This window comes from Elephas maximus, chromosome 1 (genome assembly GCF_024166365.1).
Source record: "Elephas maximus indicus isolate mEleMax1 chromosome 1, mEleMax1 primary haplotype, whole genome shotgun sequence".
Classification (NCBI taxonomy): domain Eukaryota; kingdom Metazoa; phylum Chordata; class Mammalia; order Proboscidea; family Elephantidae; genus Elephas; species Elephas maximus.
The window spans coordinates 78,824,717-78,847,813 of NC_064819.1; the positions used below are offsets into that span (position 1 = coordinate 78,824,717).

Sequence of the window (23,097 nt, forward strand, 5' to 3'; positions counted from 1 at the left end):
TACAATTCTCGAATTGGGGAAACACAGCAGAGAGGAATCTACTAAGTGCTCCAACATTCTGTGGGAGAGGTGAGCCTTTTATATAGTAAAACGGGGAAGGTAAACTCTGAATAGTAAAATTGGGGGTGGGGAGGTATTGAGAGACCATCAACAATATAATCTCTTTTAACATCAGCAAACCGGCAAGGGGCCAGAGACCCCCAACATCATGTTGGTGTTGTTCGGTGATGTTGAGTCAGTTCCAACTCATAGCAACCCTATGTACAACAGAACAAAACACTGCCCATCCTGTGCCATCCTCATAATCGTTGCTATGCTTGAGTCCATTGTTGCTGTCACTGTGTCAATCCATCTTGTTAAGGGTCTTCCTCTCTTTCACTGACCCTCTACTTTACCAAGCATGATGTCCTCCTCCGGGACTGGTACCTCCTGATAACATGTCCAAAGTATGTGAGATGAAGCCTCACCGTCCTTGCTCCTAAGGAGCATTCTGGCTGTACTTCCTCCAAGACAGATTTGTTCATTCTTCTGGCAGTCCATGGAATATTCAATATTCTTCACCAATGCTGTAATTCAAAGGCATCAATTCTTCTTGGATCTTCCTTATTCATTGTCCAGCTTTCACATGCATATGAGGTGGTTGAAAATACCATGGCTTTTTTTCTTTTCTTTAGGTCAGGCACACCTTAGTCCTCAAACTACATGTTGCATTGGGCAAATCTGCTGCAAAAGACCTCTTCAAAGTGTTAAAAAGCAAAGGTGTCACTTTGAGGTCCAACATCATAATCTCCGTCATCATCAGCAAACCCTTCCTGGAACAATCACGTGTCCTATTTTGTGTGGCTGGCTCAGTGTTAATGTCCCATGTGATGTCTGGGTGGTCAAAAGAAGCAGTAGCCCACCCAGGGACCTCTTCATGATGGACAGGAATGGGGCAATCCTGAGGATGGTGACTTTGGTGCCTCTGGGTTTCAGGAAAGAGGTTGGGACCTGATTTTGAGTCAAATTTTTAAGGGAAATTGTAATTCCCAGTAATCCAAACTGTCTTCCAGGTCTGTCTTCAGGGTTATGATGGCATATCCAACAGTTAGAGATGTTACTACCATGAACTATGCTCTCAGACAGGCAAACTAGTAAGTTATTTCCCCCCGGGCGGGGCAGTAGCACCAAATTGGAGCCTGAGAAGGAGAAGAAGAACACTCAGACCCATAATTTAACACCAAGGGAAGTAATCAGATCCTGAGAAGGGAATTTGACAGGAAAAGGCCAAAATGAAGAGGATAAGGAGAACAAGGGCAAAAGTGACTCCTAAAGTTGCAGCCACACTAACACTGGAATTACTCATCTGTTGGCTGGGGTTGTTTTCTTGGAGAGGACCTTGAGATCTTGGATCAGCTCACAGGTGTACTCTGGGGGGTCTCTGGCAATGTCTTTACTCTCCTGTGGGGAATAGAGTTTAATCATTGAATTGTGTACCCAAGGTCCCGCTCCCTTGAGTTTTACTGCTGTGGGAGTAGCCAGTATGATCTGAAAGGGGCCATTCCACTTCTCTTGTAATTGGTCTGTTGGGGAGCCCTCTCTCTAAGATGTTAGAAGCACCTGATCACCTGGGCTTAGGGTCACCACTGCCCCCTTAGTGGGAGCAGGCAGTACTGCATTTCCACTCTCCCTAACGGCCTCTTGTACCTGTCTTAGATTTATAAGATAATGTAGAGCTTCTTTCGTGTTGGGGTCAAAAAGAAGATTAGATGTGAGGAACGGTCTTCTGTATATCATTGCAAAGAGGCTAAGTTTCAGCTTACTTCTAGGTGCCTTTCTTACTCTTAGAAGGGCTATCGGCAATAGTCTCAGCCAGGTTTCTCTGGTCTCCTGACAAAGTTTGGCTAGAGTCTTCTGTAGGGTCTGACTCACCCTTTTTACCTTCTCTGACAATTCTGGGTGCCAAGCAGTATGTAATCTGTAAGTTATGCCCAGGACAGAGGACAGGCCTTGGGTAAATTAGCTATAAATTCTGGGCCATTGTCACTCTGAAGTGATCTAGGCAACCCCAAACAGTGTATTACCTTTTTAAGGAGTGCCTTACACACCTCTATTGCCTTCTCTGACCAGTGGGGAATGTCTCTACCCACCCAGTAAAAAGTGTCTACAAAAACAAGTACTTATATCCTTGTTTTGGGGGCGTCACAGTGAAATCTGCCTGTCAGTCATCCCCAGGGTATGTTCTTTGATGTTGAACTGGTCGGGCCAGTGGAGGGGGAATTGGATGGCTTTGGGCATTGATTTGGAGGCAGGTCTCACAGGTCTTCACAACTTGTCCCACTATCTTTCTTAAATGTCTCTCCCTTACCACTTTAGTAACAAGTTAGTGAGGGCTTCTTGCACATAATGGGTAACGTCATGAAGACTCTTCACAACTTTTCAAATCATAGAGGCAGGAACCAGAGCCTTTTCTTCTTCATTTTCAAACCAGCCAGCTGCATTCATCTTGTAACCCTGTATTTTAGCCCTATGCCACTATTCTGAGCTATACTGTGGCAAGTTATCTACAACCTGACTTCTCGGGAGTAGGCTTAGTACTTGTTCAGGTTTTAAGGTTAGGGCAGTTCTCCTGGCTATCTTGTCAGCTTTGCTGTGCCCAGGGTCATCTGAGTATTTCCTTTCCGATATCCCTTGCAGTGTATCACCACCACCTTCTTTGGCCATTGTACTGCTTTTAAGAGCTTTAATATGAGCTCCTTATACTTAATGAGGGGGTTTCAGGCCGTGCACAACCCCATCTCCTTCCAGATAGCTAAGTGAGCATGAAGAACAAGGAACCTGTACATAAAATCTGTGTACAGGTTGAGAACCTTATCTCACCCTAACTGTAGTGCCCTAACCAGGGCTATGAGCTCGGCTTTCTGAGCTAATGTTCCAGATGGCAGACTCCTCACTTCAATAACATCATGGGAGCTAACAATAGCATATCCTGCTCTCCACTCCCCATTCTGGACTAGGCTGCTGCCGTCAGTGAACCACTCCACGTCTGGGTTCTCCAGAGGAGTGTCCCCAAGTCTTCCCTACTTGAATAGACTTGGTCTATTATCTCAACACAGCCATGTTCTAGCTCAGTTTTATCACTCACCAGGAGGAGGGATGCAGGATTTAAAGTTTGACATAACTTTAAGGCAACTTCAGAGGTGTTTAGCAGAATGGCCTGGTATTGGGTGATACGTCCCCCTGTCCGCCACTAGTTTCTTTTTACCTTTAGTACTGTCTGTACTTGGTGGGGGGTAAGACCCTCTAGGGGTTGTCCTAATGAGAACTTAGAAGCCTAGGTCCCTTCCCAATAACTGGGCCAGGCATTCAGGGATATATAAAAATGAAGCAAGGCAATGGGACCTAACTCACAAGGGAGGGGGGAGCAAAGCACCTTACCCTTGGCTCCCATCGACCCCAGTGATGGTGCAGTTGTGGGTGGAGAAGGGGACTCTGTGATGTGTCAGGACAGACCAGATATCTCCAATATCTAATAAAAACTCAGTTTTCCTACTTGCCACATCGATGGTAACCCAAGGCTCCACAGCAGAGATGATCAAGGTATACTACTCTGGAGCTGGGCGATTCCTTGGGTTCCACCAGTCGGAGTGCTCTACCTTAGCACCCGAGAGGGCGGCAACGAGAGGCTTCTTTTGGAGGGGTCAACTGGGCACCCTGTTTTGGGACACTCAGGATAATCCCTCTTCCAGTGCCCCTCCTTCTTGCAGTAACTGCAATGATTCGGTCCCAGTCTCTGTGGTTGGCTCCCTTGCTTCTGGAAGGTCCATCTTCTTACCCCATACTGGTTATCTCGAGGTGTCCCTTGGGTGACAGTGGCCAACAACTGGGACTTCCACTCTACCCGTCTATCTTTCTTAGCCTCTTCTGTTCTGTCCCGGTTGTTAAACACCTTGAAGACCTCCTCTATCAGTCATGAGACTGGTGTCTGGGGTCCTGCCTCTAACTTCTGCAGCTTCCTCCTTATGTCTGCAGAGGACTTAGGTATAAAGTGCATAGCCACTAGGGTTCTCCCCTCAGCTGACTCAGGGTCAGTGTTTGTGTATTTCCTAAAAGCCTCAGTCAACCTATTAAGGAACGCAGCTGGATTTTCCTCTTTCTCTTGAGTCACTTCTCTAACTTTATCATAATTAACCGGTTTAGTCACACATTTCTTCATTCCCTCAGAGATGCAAGTGATAAAATGTCTTATTCTTCCCTGATCTATCCTACCTTCATAATTCGTGGCTGATTTCGGGCTGTGATGAGGTTATTCTCTCATTAGCCTGGTACTTAGCCTCTCTGTAGGTCTGGCCCAAGGCTGCTAAGAGTCCTATCTGAGCTTAATCTTGAAGGTCAGAGACAGGGTGCCAGCTCTGACACTGGCAGGCGAGATCCAAGTGCCAGAATACGAATTGATAAAGACAAAAGGGAAGAGAGTAGGAGCGGCTGAAGACAGGGTGATGAGCCTCTAACGGGCGATGGGTAAGATGGTCAGAGACCCATCAGTAGAGCAAAGGTCTAGGGTGTTCCCAACAATCCCACAGCCACTCCTTAAGGTCTTCAGTAGAAGAGATTCTACAAAGGCTCCGGACTTCAGGCAGCATTAAATTTAACCACTGCTGGATGGCACTTGAACACCAAGAGAACAGAATGGAAAAACGAAAATACGGAGGAATCAAAAGTAGAGAATTCAGAAGAAAAATCGGGTGTTTCTTGAGGACTTGAACCTCTCAACACCTGCCCAGGGCTAGTTAGGGAAAGGTTTGCACGGTTCCCAAGGCAGCCAAATCAGGCCCTGAGGATATATCTTGGGGCCTTAAGTCCCTCATTACCCTAACCTTACCGGGCCCTAAGGCTCCCCGGCTGATCAGGCCCAGTGGGGCGAAGTTCTCACTCTTCTCTCGAAAGAGGTGTATTGTCTTCAACCCCATCCACAAACCCAAGTGCTTTAAAGAAAAGTGTTATAGACAAAGGGTGAAGACTAGGAAGTGAAAGTGGGGAGATCAAAGGGAAAAGAAACCTAAACTTGTCAGAGTGGGGCCACTCAGCCCAAGGAAAACTCACCACTTGGAAGAGGCACCAAACAAAGAAGTCCGGGGGGCTGCGTTCTTTTCCAAGGGTCTGGATTCCGTGGGCTGAGTTCACCGCATCCTCGAACCGGGACTAAATCTGTCCATGTGGGTCGCCAAAACTGTTACTGCTGAGGGCAGGGTGGCCCTCTGGACTCAATGGGTCCTTGTCTTTCTCTTGTAATACACAGAGGAGACAATTTTGGGTTCAGCTCTAACAGGTTTATTTTACTTGTGAAAAGTAAAAGGAGTCATTGGGGGTTCATATGGCTCCAAAAGACTGACTTGAAAAGGGAAGCAAGGAGAGGGCTTATATGGGTCCTGTGGGGACAGTAGAGAAATGAATATCCAGTGGGTTTTTTTTTTTTTTGAAGGAGCTATCCCCCTCAGAATGGCGGTGGATACTAATTAGGTTGCCCGCATTTGGAATCCAAGATGGAACCCGCTGATATCCAGGATGGAGTCCTCTTGGCAGCCCTTGGCATCACTTATTAGGGGATATAGTGCAGGCTCACTGATCTTCTGCACTACATTGCCCCCTTCAGAGGGCCAAGGAAGGTCAAACACCTGTCATGCTTTGTTCTTCTGTGCATGCGGAGCCTGTAGAGGGGGAAGGGACTAGAAAAACACTAAGAAGGAAGTAGTAATTCAAGGGTTGTTTTTTTTTTTTAACCTTATCTCATGTTGACAGAGTGTGGTTTCTGTTTGCCCAACTTCCAGGTGGTAATCTTTTAACAGCTCTTCTATTCCTCCAGCACAGTTAACCCTGTCTCACTAACATGGTCCAGGAAACCCTTGTGGCATAGTGGTTAAGAGCTACGGTTGCTAACCAAAAGGTTGGCAGTTTGAATCCACCAGGCACTCCTTGGAAACCATATGGGGCACTTCTACCCTGCCCTATAGGGTCGCTACGAGTTGGAATTGACTTGATGGCAATGGGTTCAACATGATCCAGGCACTAGGGGCTGTGTTACTGGCTGGAAACCCCAAATTTTTAACTTAGCATGACTTGTATTGGCCAGTAAACAACAGACCAAGGTGGGAGGACAGGAAAGGCACCTTTACTTCCTTGTACGAGGAAATGGAGTCAGTTGGAGCTGCTGCTGCCAAGACTGCTTGCCAAGGGCATGCAGACAAGTTGCTTTTAAAGGGGTTTACAAGTAGGGAATTCATACAAGTTAAATCAGCAACACTCTTAATCATACTATGCAGACACAATGGCATTTCCATATAACCTCCAAGCAAAAACAGGATTCAAACGCAAAGCTGTTGGGGAGGGGGGGAGGCAGCAAAGGAAATGATTTTTTCAATACAGTACTGTAGGGGAGGAAACCAGGTAAAGAATATAGTACTGTGGGGCTCTGTCTCAGCTGCAAGATGAACAGGCCACGGTACTGGTCCCTGCCCTGTGGAAACTTGTCTAAAGAAAGAGAGAACTTATTTGTTTAATTAGAGCAATTAATGGAGCCCTGGTGGCACAGTGGTTAAGAGCTTGGTTGCTTACCAAAATGTTGACTGAATCTACCAGCTGCTCCTTGGAAACCCCATGAGGCAGTTCCACTCTGTTTTGTAGCATCTTTATGAGTCAGAATCAACTCCATGGCAACAGGATTTTTTGGTTCAGAGCAATTAAAACATGAGGTAGTATGGGAAAGGGAATTCAGGGTGCTGAGGAAACAGATGGGGCACCTAAGCCCTGATAAAGGGAGCCAACACAGACCTCAATGAGAAGACTGGAAGGTCTAAGTTAATATTAGAGGAATGAGTCAAGAACTGGGTGTCATAATGTGAGGCCAGAAGGATGGCAGCAGGGGGTGTTCAAAAATGTTTTGCAGGTAGAAAATAAGGAGGGGGGAAAGATGGAAGGACAGAAATGTTACCATGGCTTGAGACTCGGAACCAATTTTGGTGTATGTGGCTGGGAGGAATGGTAACAGGTGAGGCTGCAGATATGGGCAGGTTAGGGCAGCAATCATTAAAATGTAAAAAGCTTTCCCAAAGAAGGGACTTGTCCAGTGTGAGAATTCTCTAAGGTGACAGGAGGCCTGTTCACTCATGGTTCACAACTTGTAGTCTGAAGAACAGTACCACATGTACCAACTTGATTGAAGTGCAGCAGCTTTACTAAGAAAGAGCCTAAGAATTTTGCAGCTGTGGTGGGATGAGGTGGCCTAATGAGTGTGTAGTTAAGGTGACAAACTGCTAATACATTGTGCTCTGTATGTGCAGGCTTGAATTTCATCTGTCTTAGCTATCTAGTGCTGCTCTAATTGAAATATCACAGTGGGTGGCTTTAAACAACAGAATTTATTTTCTCACAGTTCAGGAGACTAGAAGTTTGAATTCAGGGCACTGGCTATAGGGGAAGGCTCTCTCAGCTTTGGGGCAAGATCCCCGTCTCAGTTTCTGTAGCCCCAGCATTCCTTATTTCCTTGGCCATCTTCACGTGCTATCTTCCAGCCCTCCAGTTTGTGCTTGCTCCTGTGTTTAATCTGCTTTTTATAACTCAGAAGTGATAAGGTTTAGGACACACCCTACACTGATATGGGTCATTAACATAACAAAAAAAAGCCCATTGCCATCGAGTGGATTCCAACTCATAGTGACCGTACTGGGCAGAGTAGAATTGCTTCATAGTTTCCAAGAAGTGGCTGGTAGATTTGAACTGCTGACCTTTTGGTTAGCAGCTGTAGCACTTAACCACTATGCCACCAGGGTTTCCATCCACAGGTTTAAAAGGACCAGGAATTCAACACATGTTTTGGGGGGACACATTTCAATCCCTGACATCATCCTCACTGAGATGTGTTCCACGGAGAAGAGTAAAGCCAAGAGGAAGAGCAGCACCACTACAAGGTTATTGCTCTCAAACCAGCCAGTTATCACTCGTCAGCTTAGACTCCCTTTTCCAGTCAGAGTAATGTGGCTAATCTTAAGGGGGGGGAGGGGGGGAAGGCATTCCTTTTTTATGCACTTGCATATTCCTTTTTGAGAATCAAGCCAAGGAAGGACAGGGGAAAAATTCCCTCACCTCTGCCCCACCCACATGCACAGATCACAGGGTTGGGGTTGCAGGGCCGGTTCCTGCTTATGGGCTCCCTTTGTCAAGCTGGCTCAATCTTCAGCAAAGTGACAAAGCTTCCGCTACTCATGAAGTATGGCGGGTATTTCTGGGAGAAATGAAAAAAAACTCACCAGGTCCCACCGAGATTTGAACTCGGATCGCTGGATTCAAAGTCCAGAGTGCTAACCATTACACCATGGGGCCACCACACGGATGTCACTAACAAGTTTGTCCTGTGACAAACATTTATCTGTGAGTCACTAGACCTTACCCAGTAAATTTTAAAGCAGTTGCTTTCAGCAAAACTTTACTGCCCCCTAGAGGGGCATTTTGAAAAAGAGTGGGGGTTTTGGTTGTCACAATGACTAGGGACACTAGAGACTAGGGACGAGTGATGCTGGAAGTCCTGCAATGCTTGGGACAGTCCTGCACAATGAATTATCCTGAAACCTACATGACTTTTGTAAAGTGACCTTGTGTGATCCACCTGGGTTTTCAGGAACCTCTTCTAATAGCTAAATCCCTGCTTCATCCTGGTTTGTACTCTCCCACAGAATTGTCCTCTCACATATAATTGGCTATGTCATGTAGGATTTTGACTTTTATTCTGAGATATGAAGTCACACCTTCCACCTAGGTGTCCTAGGAGGGTTGCCTTTGGAATCCTGAGCCACCACATGAGAAGTCAGACCACTCAAGGCTACCATGCTCTTAGGAAACCCAGACCACACACAGGTGCTTTGGCCAGAGCCCCAGCTGAAGTCTCAGCTGACAGTCGGCATCGGTTACCAGACATGTGAGTGAAGATGCCCTTGGCCATCACCCCAAGAACCACTCTGAGCCAGTGAGTCTTTCTAAGTGAGGGCCCAGACATTTTGGAGCAGAGACAAGCCATTCCCGCTGTGCTCTGTCCTAATTCCTGACCCACAGAATCCATGAAGGTTTGTTTTTCACCACTAACTTTTGGGGTAGTTTGTGACACAGTAACAATAACTGGAACAACTCTAGAAACAGGAGTTTTTACCTATCCAACTCCATCAGTATTGCACAATAGAGCTATACCTAATTTTTTTACCACCATAAATAATGCTTTATACTCATGTCTCCTTATGGGCCTATTTTGAGACCCGGTGACACAGTGGTTAAGAGCTTGCTGCTAACCAAAAAGTCAGTAGTTTGAATACACCAGTGGCTCCTTGGAAACCTGATGGGGCAGTTGTACTCTGTCCTATAAGGTCACTATGAGTCAGAGTTGACTCGACGGCAACGGGTTTGATGATGGGCCTATTTAAGGATTTTTTTTGTTGTTGTTGTCATGTATCTTCAAAGATATTTATTTCAAAAATTGTTGGCCCTGTGGTCTGCAAGAACCAAAACCCAAACCCGTTGCTGTTGAATCGATTCCAACTCACAGCAACCCTATCAGACAGAGCAGAACTGCCGCATAGGGTTTCCAAGGAGCACCTGGTGGATTTGACCATTTGGCTAGCAGCCTTAGCTCTTAATCACTACACTACCAGGATTTCCATGGCCTGCAAGAGTGGGATGAAATATGAAGAAGTAAAAATCAAGTGTAGATGGTTAGGGATAGAAAACCCCCCCAAAATATTATTATATTAAGCACTAAAAAGGCATTTGGTGGAGTGTCGTTCATTCACGGTACAGTCCAGGCACTGGTCTTGGTGCTGTGAGCTGAGAACCAGACTCCTTTGCTAGAACACACCTTTGTAGTGATAGTTTTATGATATATCATTTGCTTTTCTATAACTAGATGCTAGGGGAAGCAGGCCATCTTCTCTCTTGCAGCATGTTTTTTTCGGCAGCTATTTAGAGGACCTGTCAGTTTTCGAGGCTTTATGCAGGATTTAAGTTGGACTAAGAGAAAAAGAGGCAGACATGTGAAGCTCATAACTTCTAAGTAGAAAGAAAAGGGCAGAGAGAATTTCTAAAAATGAAGTATGGGGTGTAAGATGTTTTGCATCTTTACTTGAGAATGTGATGGAAATTTTGCCAACAGTCTAAATTTGCTCTCAGAAGTGAAGGAGGATGTCTTCTTTTGAAAGCCCACATGTGGGTGGTTAGAAAGGAAGGCAAGGTTGAGCTGATTAGATTGCAGTCCCTGCTGAGGTGGGAAGTTATAAATTTTTGCAGCATAAACTGGTATACTTGAGTGGTTTCCTCCAACAACCTTCCAATGGCCCAGGTGCAGTTGCTAAAACTGCAAGAGCTAAATTGATTTGGGTTGGTGCTTTTAGGTGTATGCATCAGAAAGGTCAGAGAAGCAGGAGTCAAGACTATTGGCCATAGACTGATGAAGATGAGGATACCTGGCTGGATGGGATAAAAAAGAGACTAGAAGGGGCTTGAGAGACTGGGCAAATGGAGGGCAGAGGGACCCAGAGAGCAGGAATATCAATGTAATGGTATATTCTGGGTTCTCTGGGACAAAGCAGGGGAAGAATCTTCTCTCCACTCTGTCTTGATCTCCTACTTTTGCCCTATATCTACCTTAGCTCCAACCACATTGACCTCTCTTGGTACTCCTAGAACATGCTAAGCAGGCACCTTGCACTCAGGAACTTTGCACTTATTCCTTCTGCCTGGAATAGCGTCCCCCAGATAGCAACACTTTCTCACCATTTTTAGGTCTTTATGCCAATGGCAAGGAGCCCTGGTGGTGCAACAGTTAAGAAGTTACTGCTAATGGCAATGTTGGTGATTTGAACCCACCCAGCTGCTCTGTGGGAGAAAGACCTGGCGATCTGCTTCCATAAAGATTACAGCCTAGAAAACCCTACCGGATAGTTCTACTCTGCCACATGGGGTCACCATGAGTTAAAATCAACTTGATGGCATCTAACAGCAAATGCCAAAGGGACCTCAGTGAGGCCTTGTCTACCTGATTAAAATTGCAATCCTCAACTCCCTACCTCCTTCCCTGTGCTATTTGTACCTAAGGAACTTAACTAGAACTGACACAGTACATATTTTAATAATTTATTTTTTATTGTCTGGCTCATTCCCCACCTGAAAGTAACACAATAACAGAAACTTCAGCAGATTTTTTGTCACTGTGTATCCTCAATGTTAGAATGGTACCATACAAATAATTTTTTTTTTTTTTTTTTTTTTTATAAATTCTGGCTTATAATAGGTGCTCAATCTTTTATGATTAAATACATGAATTTCCTGTAAGCTGGCTGACTCGTCACATAGAGGTAAAATTATTGGCTCTACAATGATTTCCCTGACTTATAACTGGGATTTGGAACTATATTCTTCTCTTGATGTATGTTTTTAAATTATTGCCTTATGGTATCTCATTCAGTTCAAACAACTACCCCCAATATTTCGGATAAGGAAACTGGATATAACACATCTCACTGACTTATTTGTGATGGCACAGTGGCCAAAATGGCATTTGTCTTTTTGTGGTGGTGAGTCACACTTTGCAACATCAGATTTTTTTGGGCGGGGGAGGGAGGAAGAACCAGGGTCCCAATACCTAGAAATTCTGTTACCTTCATTGAATCAAGGGGCACAGGAAGATCTGTGGGCCACTGAATGAGAGGTTAGACTCATTTGCTTGGTTAAGCCTCTAGTTCTTCTTGTCTTTTTTCCTTTCTTCCTGCATCACAGTTCTCATAAGGGCAAAGCCATGTTTTTATATCCTGAGTCTGCTGTCTTTTTGTCCACGCAGATATTAAGATACCAGATCAACACATTTGAGAGCTAACCTCTTCAACATATGAGTGCATCTTTTGAGGGCTGTCATCAGGGAATCAGTTTTGTAAACCTCAAACTGGGTTCTTCCCCAGAATTTGAAGAAAGTGTACAAAAATAGCACTGGTTATAATATGAGTAGAAATAAAGTGGATGAAGTTATTTCAAAACACTTCCAACAAGAGATAAGGACTTATATTGCAGATAAGTATTTCTCCTGTCAAATGGACAACATTACAAAATAAAGTGAAATTCCAACAATTTATAACAGATACATGTGTGGGAGTGCATTTGGTATGCTTGGAATCTGGACAAAGGAAAACTGAAGCATGAAGATTTTCGGTGAGCTGTATTACCAACACCATACAGCAAAACAGAATAAATTCATGCTAGATTGGCAGTGTGATTGTTTAAGGTATGGTTATACCAAAAGTAAAGAGAGACAAGTTAAAATGCCATTACAGATTTGTGGAAATGCTCCTTAGGAATCAGGGTACTTCATTTATTTTGATTCTTTGCTCCCTAAAACAATTCCTGGTCAATAGTTTGTGATCGACATTCCTGGGTGGTGCAAACAGTTATTATGCTTGGCTGCTAACAGAAAGGTTGGAGGTTTAAGTCCACTCAGAGGCACCTTGGAAGAAAGGCCTGGTGATCTACTTCAAAAAAATCAGCCACTGAAAGCCCTATGGACACAGTTCTACTGCGACACAGATGGGGTCACCATGAGTTAGAGTCTGCTTGATGGTAACTGGTGGTGGTTATTTGCGATCAGTTCTCAGGCCAGGCACATCCCCCTATATATTTAATATACTGGATTCTAGTTTGACAATGATTTCTTGAGTTTTGTTATCATGAACATGTTCCTCAGATGCAAGCATCCTAATAAAGTCCCTGCTTGAAAGATTCCATTACTACATCCAGTTTAAAACCACAGAAATGTTGCAAAGAAGACAGGTTTGGGAGAACATCAGGCTTGCAGGACTGGCTGCTTTCCAGCTTTAAATTCTATGGATTTTTCAGACCTTTGTTATAGCTCATATCTTGTGAACATGTTCTGAGACAGATTGAAGGGTAGGTTCAAATAGGAGAACATGAAGTTATAGCGAAAGAAACCAACATGCCTACACTAATCAAATAAAAATGACAAAAAACAAAGAATGCCCTTGTTGTTGACATTAAGACAATCTGTACATATGAGAGAAAGATCTCCTGGTGGGTTGAAGATAAAGCACTATTGAAGGATGCTGTCTGAGTCATCTAGTGCTGCTATAAGAGAAATATAAAAAGTGGATGGCTTTAACAAACAGAAATTTATTCTCTCGTAGGTTAGGAGGCTAGAAATCTGAATTCAGGGCACCAGCTTTAGGGGACGGCTTTCTCTCTCTGTTGGCTCTGGTGAAAGGTCCTTGTCATCAATCTTCCTCTGGTCTAGGAGCTTCTTAGTGCAGGGACCCTGGGTCCAAAGGACACCCTCCCCTCTTCTTGGTGGTAATGAGGTCCCTCTCCTCTCTGCTTGCTTCTCTTTTATATCTCCAAAGAGATTGACTCAATATACAACCTAATCTTGTAGGTTGAGTCCTGCTTCATTAACACAACTGCCTCTAATCCTGCCTCATTAACATCACAGAGGTTAGGATTTACAACACATAAGAAAATTACATCAGATCACAAAATTACGTCGGATCACAAAATGGAGGACAACCATACAATACTGGGAATCATGGCCTAGCCAAATTGGCACACATTTTGGGGGGCTACAATTCAATCCATAACAGATGCTAAAAAACAAAAATAAGCAGAACAAAAAACAAAAAACTATGTTTGTTGTCTTCAAGTTGATTAAGAGTTATGGCATCCCCATGTCTTAGAGTAGAACTGAATCTTTATGGAAGCAGATCACCAGGCCTTTCTTCAGCAATGTTGCTGGGTGGGTTTGAAATACCAACCTTTAGCTTAGTAGTCGAGCACAAACCGTTTCCACCACCCAGGGACCTCACTGAAAGATGCTACAGGCCCACTATCCTCTTGTTATTGAATAAAATACTCTTCAGCCTTTTTTCCATTTCTTCATGTAAAATATGAACTCAGGCCTGCTCTTTTTAATGTTGACTAATACAGTTCAGAATTTAGCCTTGTCGAAACAATCGAAGCAAAAAAAAAAGGCAAAACAACAGCAAATACAAAACCCGCTTTTGACTCATAGCAAACCAATAGGACAGAGTAGAACTGCCTCATAGGAGTTCCAAGGCTATAATCTTTACAGAAGCAGACGGCCACATCTTTCTCCAGAGGAGCAGCTCATGGGTTCAAACTACCCACCATTTGGTTAGGAGCAGAGCACTTAACCACTGTGCCACCAGAGCTCCTCAGGGATGAAAGCATATAGGGTTTATTCGGTTGATTAATCTGTATGCATATAGCAAGACCTTTCCGTTCAGAACAACAGGAAGGCTTGTCTTAGGCTGGTTACAGTGGTTTTTTTTTGGTAAGGAGAAAAGGGAGAATATATAGAGTGGCAATAATCATTGGATGAGCTCTGTCATGGTGTCTATCTTGGATTCTTTGCCCAAGGTAAATTTGGTTAAGTTTATCGTTAACAGGTGTTCTATCACAAGGAGGAATTTGCAGAGTATTAATGGTCACCGTGTCTCCACTATGTCTCCTATATTTCTGAGAACTTAAGATGTTTATCTGTTCTTGGGCACATTCTATAATGACTTCTGAGTTCTGGATGTTCCTATGCACTCAAGAGGAATCTGCCAACTTGGTCCTCAGTTCCTCTTTTCAACAGCCTTAAAAATGAAAGTCTATAATAAACAAGATGATTCTCAAAAAACTAAGGAAGTGGTCCCCCTTCCCTGAAGCATTCACGAGTCATCAAAGAATAGGATCTGATGTATTGCTAATGAGTCATTCTCTCCAGTGCAATAGTTTTGTGTGAATCTTAAAAACTGCTATCAAGTTGTTTGTTCTTAGTTAACATGTACATATTGATTTTTACGGAAACATTTATCAAAATGTATATTTTACTGATATTTGAGAGCAGATTCTTTATAATGATTTATGCATGGGCGTGTAACTTGCTGGAAGTCACAGATCCAAGAAATGGCCTAGTTGGGCTAATAAGCTAGCACAGCTCTAGAAACATGGTAAATACCCAATAAGTCTTGAATAAACAGTTATCATGCAAGGGTGACTTATACAAGCAAAGGCCCGTTTCAGTGCTTTGTTTCCACGTTCTGGTCATTTGCACAAGAAGCCTGTGAGGTGGGTATTATGACCTATAGACAGTAGATCCTAATGGTAAGAGCAAGGACACTGGAGTTTTTTGGTTGTTTAATATCCATCTTGCTGTGTGACCTCGGGTAAGTTACCTCTGTTGTTTTTCCTCATTTGAGAAATGGGGATGACACAGCATACGTTTGCGAACAGTACATTTATTCTACAGATAAATACCTAGACCGGTTAAGTTATCTATCTATGGTCACATAGCAAGAGGAGGAGCTGGGGCCAAAAACCCAATCCATTCCCACTAACCTGGGCTGTGAGCTTCCTTACACCACCCTGACTGCTTTCGCAGTTTGTTAAATACCAAAAGCTGAGACACATTTTCATTGATCAATCTCAATTCCTTACCTAAAGCATTCATATCTCAGAGCCAACAGCACCCTTTCTTCTCTTCGGAGGATTCACCGCACAACCTACCTGACCTTTGACCCTCAGCACCTCCGGAGCAGCCCCGGCCGGTATCTTCTTCTCCACTTTCGTTTGAACTGATGACGGGGGCGGAGCTAGAACTGCGACATTTTCCCGCCTGTGTTCCTTCTAGTTTTCAGTTTGGTCCGATAGATTCAAATAAAAGGCCAGCCATTTTTCTTAACACACAGCTTTTCGACTTCTTTAAGACTCACTTTTTGAGTACCATGTCTGGACGTGGCAAGGGCGGGAAAGGTTTGGGCAAAGGTGGCGCCAAGCGTCACCGCAAGGTTCTGCGTGATAACATCCAGGGCATAACCAAGCCTGCCATCCGGCGTCTGGCTCGCCGTGGCGGTGTCAAGCGCATCTCTGGTCTCATCTACGAGGAAACCCGCGGGGTGCTCAAGGTCTTCCTGGAAAACGTGATCCGCGACGCCGTCACCTACACCGAGCACGCCAAGCGCAAGACGGTCACTGCCATGGATGTGGTCTACGCGCTCAAGCGCCAGGGGCGCACCCTCTATGGTTTCGGCGGTTGAGATACTATGCCTAGCTGCTTTGTCTACCACTTACGAAAGGCTCTTTTCAGGGCCACCCACATTATCTTAAAAGAGCTGGAGAACTCGTCTGTCCCGGGATAGGAGAAAAAAAGAAGCCTACTGGTTAGAGAGCCCGGCTGTAAATTCTCGCCACCCATTGACAATCCCCTCAACTTCCCCTCCCTCACACGCAATGTCACATCTGCACCCCAGGCAAGAGTAACAGCTGGCTTTCTTGGAAAGTGAGTGGCTCTGAAAAGAGCCTTTTGTGTTTTACAGTGCCTACACAGGCAACTTACTTGGAGCTGGTGTACTTGGTGACGGCCTTGGTGCCCTCAGATACTGCGTGCTTGGCCAGCTCTCCTGGCAGCAGGAGGCGCACAGCCGTCTGAATCTCCCTAGAGGTAATAGTCGAGCGCTTGTTGTAATGCGCCAAGCGAGACGCCTCACCAGCGATGCGCTCGAAGATGTCGTTGACGAACGAATTCATGATGCCCATCGCCTTGGAGGAGATCCCTGTGTCGGGGTGGACCTGCTTCAGCACCTTGTACACGTAGACGGAGTAGCTCTCCTTGCGGCTGCGCTTGCGCTTTTTGCCGTCCTTCTTCTGCGCCTTGGTCACCGCCTTCTTAGAGCCCTTCTTCGGGGCTGGAGCAGACTTGGCTGGTTCAGGCATAGTGGAAAGTAAGAGAACAAAAGGTAGAAATAACAGGTAGGAAGAAGGCTAATCATTATTTATAGAGATTAATGCAAATAAGGAGGAGTAACGTCCTCTAGTTATTGGTGATTTCTTTAGAGGACGTTAATAACACTTTTGCCCAATCAAAATACGTGTCCTGTAAAATCGCGTTTCCATTGGTCTAAATGAAAATGACATGTTGACCAATGGCACGGCGTTCTTTTCGCGCCCAGATGTGGTTATAAAGAGAGCTTTTGGCAGTTTCATTCCAGTCACTACTCACAGAAGCTGACACTTAACTATGTCTGGACGTGGCAAGCAAGGCGGCAAGGCTCGGGCCAAGGCCAAGACGCGATCTTCCCGCGCCGGTCTCCAGTTCCCCGTGGGTCGTGTCCATCGTCTCCTTCGCAAAGGCAACTATGCCGAGCGAGTCGGGGCCGGCGCGCCAGTGTACCTGGCTGCGGTTCTGGAGTACCTGACAGCCGAGATCCTGGAGCTGGCGGGCAACGCTGCCCGCGACAACAAGAAGACCCGTATCATCCCGCGCCACTTGCAGTTGGCCATTCGTAATGACGAAGAGCTCAACAAGCTGCTGGGCAAAGTCACCATCGCACAGGGCGGCGTCCTACCCAACATCCAGGCTGTGCTGTTGCCCAAGAAGACTGAGAGCCACCATAAGGCAAAGGGCAAGTAGAAGTCGGGATCGATTTGCAGTAACCCAAACCTCCCATGCAAACCAAAGGCTCTTTTCAGAGCCACTTAACCATTTCCTAAGAAGAACTGAGCACTTAAATGCAAAAAAGTCTTTGGAAAGGCTACCTGCGGTAACCAGTTATAATTAGCTGGATTAGGGCCAGATACCTTGGTTTAGGCAATTTACCGAAGTGTTAATCTACCTGTATCCGTTTATCTCACTTCATATATGAAGTACTCCAGTCGCTAGTTTTCGTTTTCCTCAACATGTAATAATTTAAGGGGTTATAAAGAGACCACTTCATTGAAATTCACTGTTGGCTATTGCTTTAAACACAAGACACCTGAGCATTTGAAAGATGACGTTCTGATGGTGGTTTAGGGACAAATGTAGCAGAATCTAATTTTAAGATGTCTGTTTTCCTGGTTTTAGTCATTAAAGAATAAAATGCAGACCCTGAGGATGTAGAGATCAACCCAAACCTCTGTTATAGCCTAAAGACTATTTGGAGCCACTCAATGTCTAATCCCATATCGTGTAAATGTATCGTTTTTTCACATTGCTGATTTAGGAGAGCATTTTTAATGAACCGTCCTTTTACTTGGATAAGCAGTTAACAGAAGGGCCACATCCCAGGTGTATCTAAAATCAAGACTGCCTTTTATTTGGGTCAGGCTGCGCGCGCTGAGCGGCCTGGGCGAGTGGCCCTGGGCCCTGCTGTTGCTCACCATCCTCGGCCGTCCGCAAGATCCGCTAAGACCCTCCCACGAAATCTAAGGTCGGACTCGTGGCCACCCCGCCCACAGTGGATCCAGCGGAGTTTTTGGTGCTGACCAAGCGTTACGGGGAGTACAGCCAGGCCGCGTGCGTCCTCACGCTGACGTTTGTGGCCGAGGTGCGGAAGTAGAGGCCGGAGTCGAGGTCCCAGCCTAGTGCAAAGCCCAGGAGGAGGCGGCCAGCACCGAGCCGATGACCTGGAACCAGGCGGAAAGCCAGCTGCAGCATGAACTGCGGATGGCAAAGCTGCAGCAGGTGAGGGGGCAGGAGCGGCGGCAGGCGGAGGAACAGGCCTGCCAGGCCGCACAGGCGCAGGCCTGGGCGCAGGTCAGTGAGCAGGAAGTGCTGCAGCTGTAGGAGTCAGTGACAAACGTCATCGCCGGAGAAAAACTGGAGGCGTGGGTGGAAGAAGCTTTGGACTTGGGGATGAGCTACAATTGGCTTATCACCAGAGAAAGGCTGATGGTCAGGCCATAACGCAAGGGCTCCTCTACTCCACCCCCCCACACAAAAAAACAAAAAACACCGTTGCTGTGGAGCCCAACTCATAGCGATCCTGTAGGACAAATCCACTGCCGTTGAGTCAATTGCGACTCATAGCGACCCTATAGGACAGAGTAGAACCACCCCATAGGGTTTCCAAGAAGCGCCTGGTGGATTTGAATCCCTGACCTTTTGGTTAGCAGCCGTAGCTCTTAACCAGTACTCCCCCAGGGTTTCCTGCAGGACAAAGAGGGTCCAGTAATAGTAACGCCCTCCCAGGGCCAAGGGACCTTGTGTATGTGAGGGTAAGAGGATTGGGCCTGATCTGGAATAAAGTAGTTGGTTCCCCTCGTGAGGAAGACTCAGCCTGTTGCGGCGCAGTCCTCACACTGCTGTGAGCCCACCGCTTGGTCAGAAAGTTCCAAATAAGGAGCCCTGTCTATAGGGTCGCTATGAGTCGAAATCGACACGACGGCACTGGGTTTGGTTTTGGTTCTGATCCTGGGTGGCGCAGTGGTTTAAGCGCTCGGCCGCAACCCAAAAACTCGTCATTTCAAAGCCATTGGGCCCCTCTGCTGGAGAAAGATGTGGCAGTCTGCTTCTTTAAAGATTACATCCTTGGAAAGAAACCCTATGGGACCATTCTAGTCTGTCCTGCAGGGTCACTGTGAGTCGCAATCGGCTTCATGTCAACGGATTTAGTTTAATGGTTTGGTTCTGCCCTCAACAACAACCCTCAGCCAGCATCTACCCGAGAGTGGTTCCCATCTCACCGAGGAGCAGAGCCCTGGTGGCGCAGTGTTTAAGAGCTCTGCTGCTAACCAAAAGGTCTGCATCTGGAATTCGCCAACCACTTCTTAGAAACCCTATGGGGCAATTGTCCTCTGTCCTATAGGGTCGCTATGAGTGGGAATCGACTGAATGGCTACAGGTGGTGGTGGTGAGGAGCCGACTGGGCCACAGCCCCCAGGGCAGCCAGGTCGTCTACGTATCATCAATGGCAGGAGTCGGTAAATTACAGCTCGTGGGCTAAATCTGGCCTACTGTCTATATTTGTAAATAAAGTTTTACTGGAAAAAAAAAGAAGATAGGATGTAACACGTTTCTTCGGACGTTGCTTAAATGTGGTTTCTCAAACGTTTTTCCGAATTCCCTTTACCCTGTCCACAAATAAAGTTGTGATGACCTATTTGTTTCAGGATAAAACACGCTAAATTCTATTCAGACTTATTCAAGACATTATATTTCGATGCATTGATGTAATGCTAGATTCTTCAAGCTTAAAGGCAGAACTTTTCTACAATAGTCAGAAAATTACGTTGTTAAAGAGTTGTTACTATGTTATCTGAAAGTGAAAACAAGTTTAAAAATGCGTTTTCCTATAAAGGGAACCTTGCTGGCGTAGTGGTTAAGAGCCATTTAAAGGCTGGCTGTTCGAGTCCACTGGGCGTTCCTTGGAAGCCCTAGCGTGCGGTTTTACTCTGCCCCATATCTACTCTACCGCAACGGGTCTGGTTTATTTGGGTTCGCTATGAATATAGGGTCGCTATGAGTTGGAATCGACTCGAAGTCAACGTTTTTTTTTTTTTTTTTTTTTTCCTATGGCACTACTTTTTTTTTTTATGGTTCTATGAAGTTATTGTGGAAACCCTGGTGGCGTAGTGGATAAGTGCTATGGCTGCTAACCAAAGATTGGCAGTTCCAATCCACCAGGAGCTCCTTGAAAACTCTGTGGGGGCAGTTCTACTCTGTCCAGGGTCGCTATGAGTCGGAGTCGAGTCTACAGCAACTTTTTTTTTAATGAAGTTATTCTTGAATTCCTCACATCCCAAAACAAATTTATTTTCCTGCTGGAAAAAAAAAAAAAAGTTCTTGAAGTTGTGTCGGTAGAATAAATTGAAGTGAGGATACAAAGCTGTGCTATCCAATACAGTAGCCTCTTGACAATTATGACTGATTACTTGAATGTGGCTAGTCTGAACAAAGATGTGTAAATATAAACTATATACTGGAGTTCAGACAGTGCAAAAACAAACGAGGCATCAAAAAAACCCAGGACTGGGATATACCGAATTAATAATTTTTATATTGACTTCATGTTCAAATGATAATATTTTGGCTAAGTTGGGTTAAAAAATGCTATAAAATTAATTTCACCTGGTTTCTTATTATTTAATGTGGCTACTAGAAAATGTGAACTTTATGTAGCTCGCATTTATTTCTATTTGAAAGCTCTGGCGTAGAGCGAACGAATTTGCAGGAATAACAGAAGCTACCAGAAAAAAATTCAGGCCTAGGACAAGAGTACAGCAGGAGTTGGAGCCCGGCAAATAAAAATTCCGAGTCCATAACCAATCAGGTTACCGAGAGGGTAGGCAGGGCCTCCTTTTAGCCAATCAAGTTCTTAGTCTCACTATAAATAGACGGCTTTACGCCTATTCTTCATTTCGTCCTGACGCAAGCTAAGACTGTTAACTATGGCCCGAACCAAGCAGACAGCCCGTAAGTCCACCGGCGGCAAGGCGCCCCGCAAGCAGCTGGCCACCAAAGCTGCCCGCAAGAGCGCCCCGGCCACCGGCGGCGTGAAGAAGCCCCACCGCTACCGGCCCGGCACCGTGGCGCTGCGCGAGATCAGGCGCTACCAGAAGTCCACCGAACTGCTGATCCGCAAGCTGCCTTTCCAGCGGCTGGTGCGCGAGATCGCGCAGGACTTCAAGACCGACCTGCGCTTCCAGAGCTCGGCCGTCATGGCGCTGCAGGAGGCGTGCGAGGCCTACCTGGTGGGGCTGTTTGAGGATACCAATCTGTGTGCCATCCATGCCAAACGTGTCACCATCATGCCCAAGGACATCCAGCTGGCCCGCCGCATCCGCGGGGAGAGAGCCTAAGTCTCAAGACTCGCAAGTTCATGTCCCCAAAGGCTCTTTTCAGAGCCACCCACATACTCTGGAAAAGGACTGTTTCCGTACTTTACTGATACTTTTAAATTTGGGCAAACAGGCCCTATTTCTAGTACAATATACAGTGCAGTTCGCATCCTGGGTCTTTAAAATACAAAGATTTTAATGCCGTTTTCAGACTGCTTCCACTCACTGTATCCACTCTTGAATAACCGGTACCTAGAAGAGTACTTGGTGTATAGTACCTGCTCAATTGTTACTTTTTTGATAAATGAATTCACGAAAGAAGAGAGAAGAAACACTTTTAAAAACATTAAATGAAGGTAACACATTAACCTGCTAACCAGAAACAAGACCAAATCTGTTGCCTTGAGTTGATTAGGATTTATGGTAACTCCATCTGTTAGAGTAGAACTGCTCCATTGGATTTTCTTGGTTGTACTCTTTAAAGAAGCAGGTCACCCTGCTTTTATTTTTAACACCCTAAGTAAGTTCAAGCCACCGAACTTTTAAGTTAGAGTTTTTAACCGCTGTGCCACCAGGCTCCTGTGATCCTGCTAGGAGTACTAAAACTAGCTTCTTGTGGACCATGACGCATTTTTCCACTCATTCTCATATTCAGATTTCTAGGTATCTAAATTCTAGGTTCTCTTCTACGCTTATCTTCTGAGCATTCAAGAATACATCCTCTGGGTAATTGGCTTGTGTATGTGTGTCATCAACTCTGTCCCTCCTCAACTTGTCAGTTAGGGGAGCATTTTTAAGTGGAGATCATAGTAGTTTTACATTGAACTTTATAAAAGCAGCTTGAATTCTCTATCTCATTCCACCTGGCTATTTATGTGTTCTCTTCAGTTATCAGAATTGGTTACTTTGCTTGTAACTAGATAATGCAATCACTGTTGCAACCTTTGCAATCTTCATACTTATTACTTTCCTTTGAGTGAATTCATGGGAAATGGGACCCAGGATTTCTACATATGAAATTTAGGATGATTCTTATATTTTACAAAATTAATATTCTAATATTTTCTATTGAAATCAACACCATAAACAAAGTACTGAGTGTCCCTTCTCCAGAATCTGCCTTCTGTAGAGATAGATACAGTATTTTGGAGGGAAAGCGTTCTCTCTAGAACCACTTGGGTGCCCCCGCTGATCTGATCTGGGGTCAATTACTAAACAGATTGGTATTCTTGACTGTGTAAGCACTGCACTCTCTCTTTCTGGGCTGGGAAACTAAGAGCTATTCATAAGTCAGGAAAGGCCCACACAGAGATCATCCTGCCTGCACTGATCAATACTTTTGCTGGCTGAGTAGGACACCTTCTCCTGGATATATGCACTCAAATTAACCTTTCAGTTCTGATTATGTGAAAAATTATTTAGGAGCAGTGGTAGTCCTAGTTATGTGGACGTGGATATGTCATGTCTCTCAAAACACTATGTTCC

At 45.2% G+C, this 23,097-nt stretch overlaps 3 protein-coding genes and 1 non-coding gene across 5 annotated transcripts in view; 2 read left to right on the top strand and 2 right to left on the bottom strand.

Annotated features, from left to right (window-relative positions):
* On the bottom strand, positions 1-16,835 carry LOC126077305 (histone H2B type 1-C/E/F/G/I). 2 transcript variants are annotated; one of them, XM_049886511.1, is made up of 2 exons: positions 16,412-16,835; positions 1-1,440 (listed from the first exon to the last, which is right to left on the bottom strand). In XM_049886511.1, exons 1-2 carry the CDS (start codon positions 16,786-16,788, stop codon positions 1,392-1,394), a joined length of 426 nt encoding a protein of 141 aa, XP_049742468.1. In that variant the 5' UTR covers positions 16,789-16,835; the 3' UTR covers positions 1-1,391. The 2 variants fall into 2 exon arrangements, with proteins under 2 accessions (XP_049742468.1, XP_049742477.1); XM_049886520.1 differs by lacking the exon at positions 1-1,440 and adding an exon at positions 15,938-16,015.
* TRNAQ-UUG (transfer RNA glutamine (anticodon UUG)) lies at positions 8,284-8,355 on the bottom strand. The gene has a single exon. It is a non-coding gene; the product is annotated as a tRNA-Gln (tRNA).
* LOC126077386 (uncharacterized) overlaps positions 15,779-23,097 on the top strand; it is an 18,997-nt gene continuing 11,678 nt past the window's right edge. Inside the window, exons 1-3 of the mRNA XM_049886701.1 lie at positions 15,779-16,098; positions 19,725-19,755; positions 21,213-21,553. Coding sequence (XP_049742658.1) covers positions 15,801-16,098; positions 19,725-19,755; positions 21,213-21,553 — 670 coding nt within the window. The 5' untranslated portion in view covers positions 15,779-15,800. The remainder of the gene's footprint in view (positions 16,099-19,724; positions 19,756-21,212; positions 21,554-23,097) is intronic.
* LOC126077324 (histone H2A type 1) lies at positions 17,069-17,556 on the top strand. Its single transcript, XM_049886562.1, has one exon. It carries the CDS (start codon positions 17,093-17,095, stop codon positions 17,483-17,485), a length of 393 nt encoding a protein of 130 aa, XP_049742519.1. The 5' UTR covers positions 17,069-17,092; the 3' UTR covers positions 17,486-17,556.

Excerpts from the sequence above, each read along its gene's own strand:
- LOC126077324 (XM_049886562.1), top strand. The coding sequence starts at position 17,093 with ATGTCTGGACGTGGCAAGCAAGGCGGCAAGGCTCGGGCCAAGGCCAAG.
- LOC126077305 (XM_049886511.1), bottom strand. The coding sequence starts at position 16,788 with ATGCCTGAACCAGCCAAGTCTGCTCCAGCCCCGAAGAAGGGCTCTAAG. Across the intron at positions 1,441-16,411 it reads ACCAAGTACACCAGCTCCAA|GAGAGTAAAGACATTGCCAG; the intron begins GTAAGTTGCCTG and ends TATTCCCCACAG.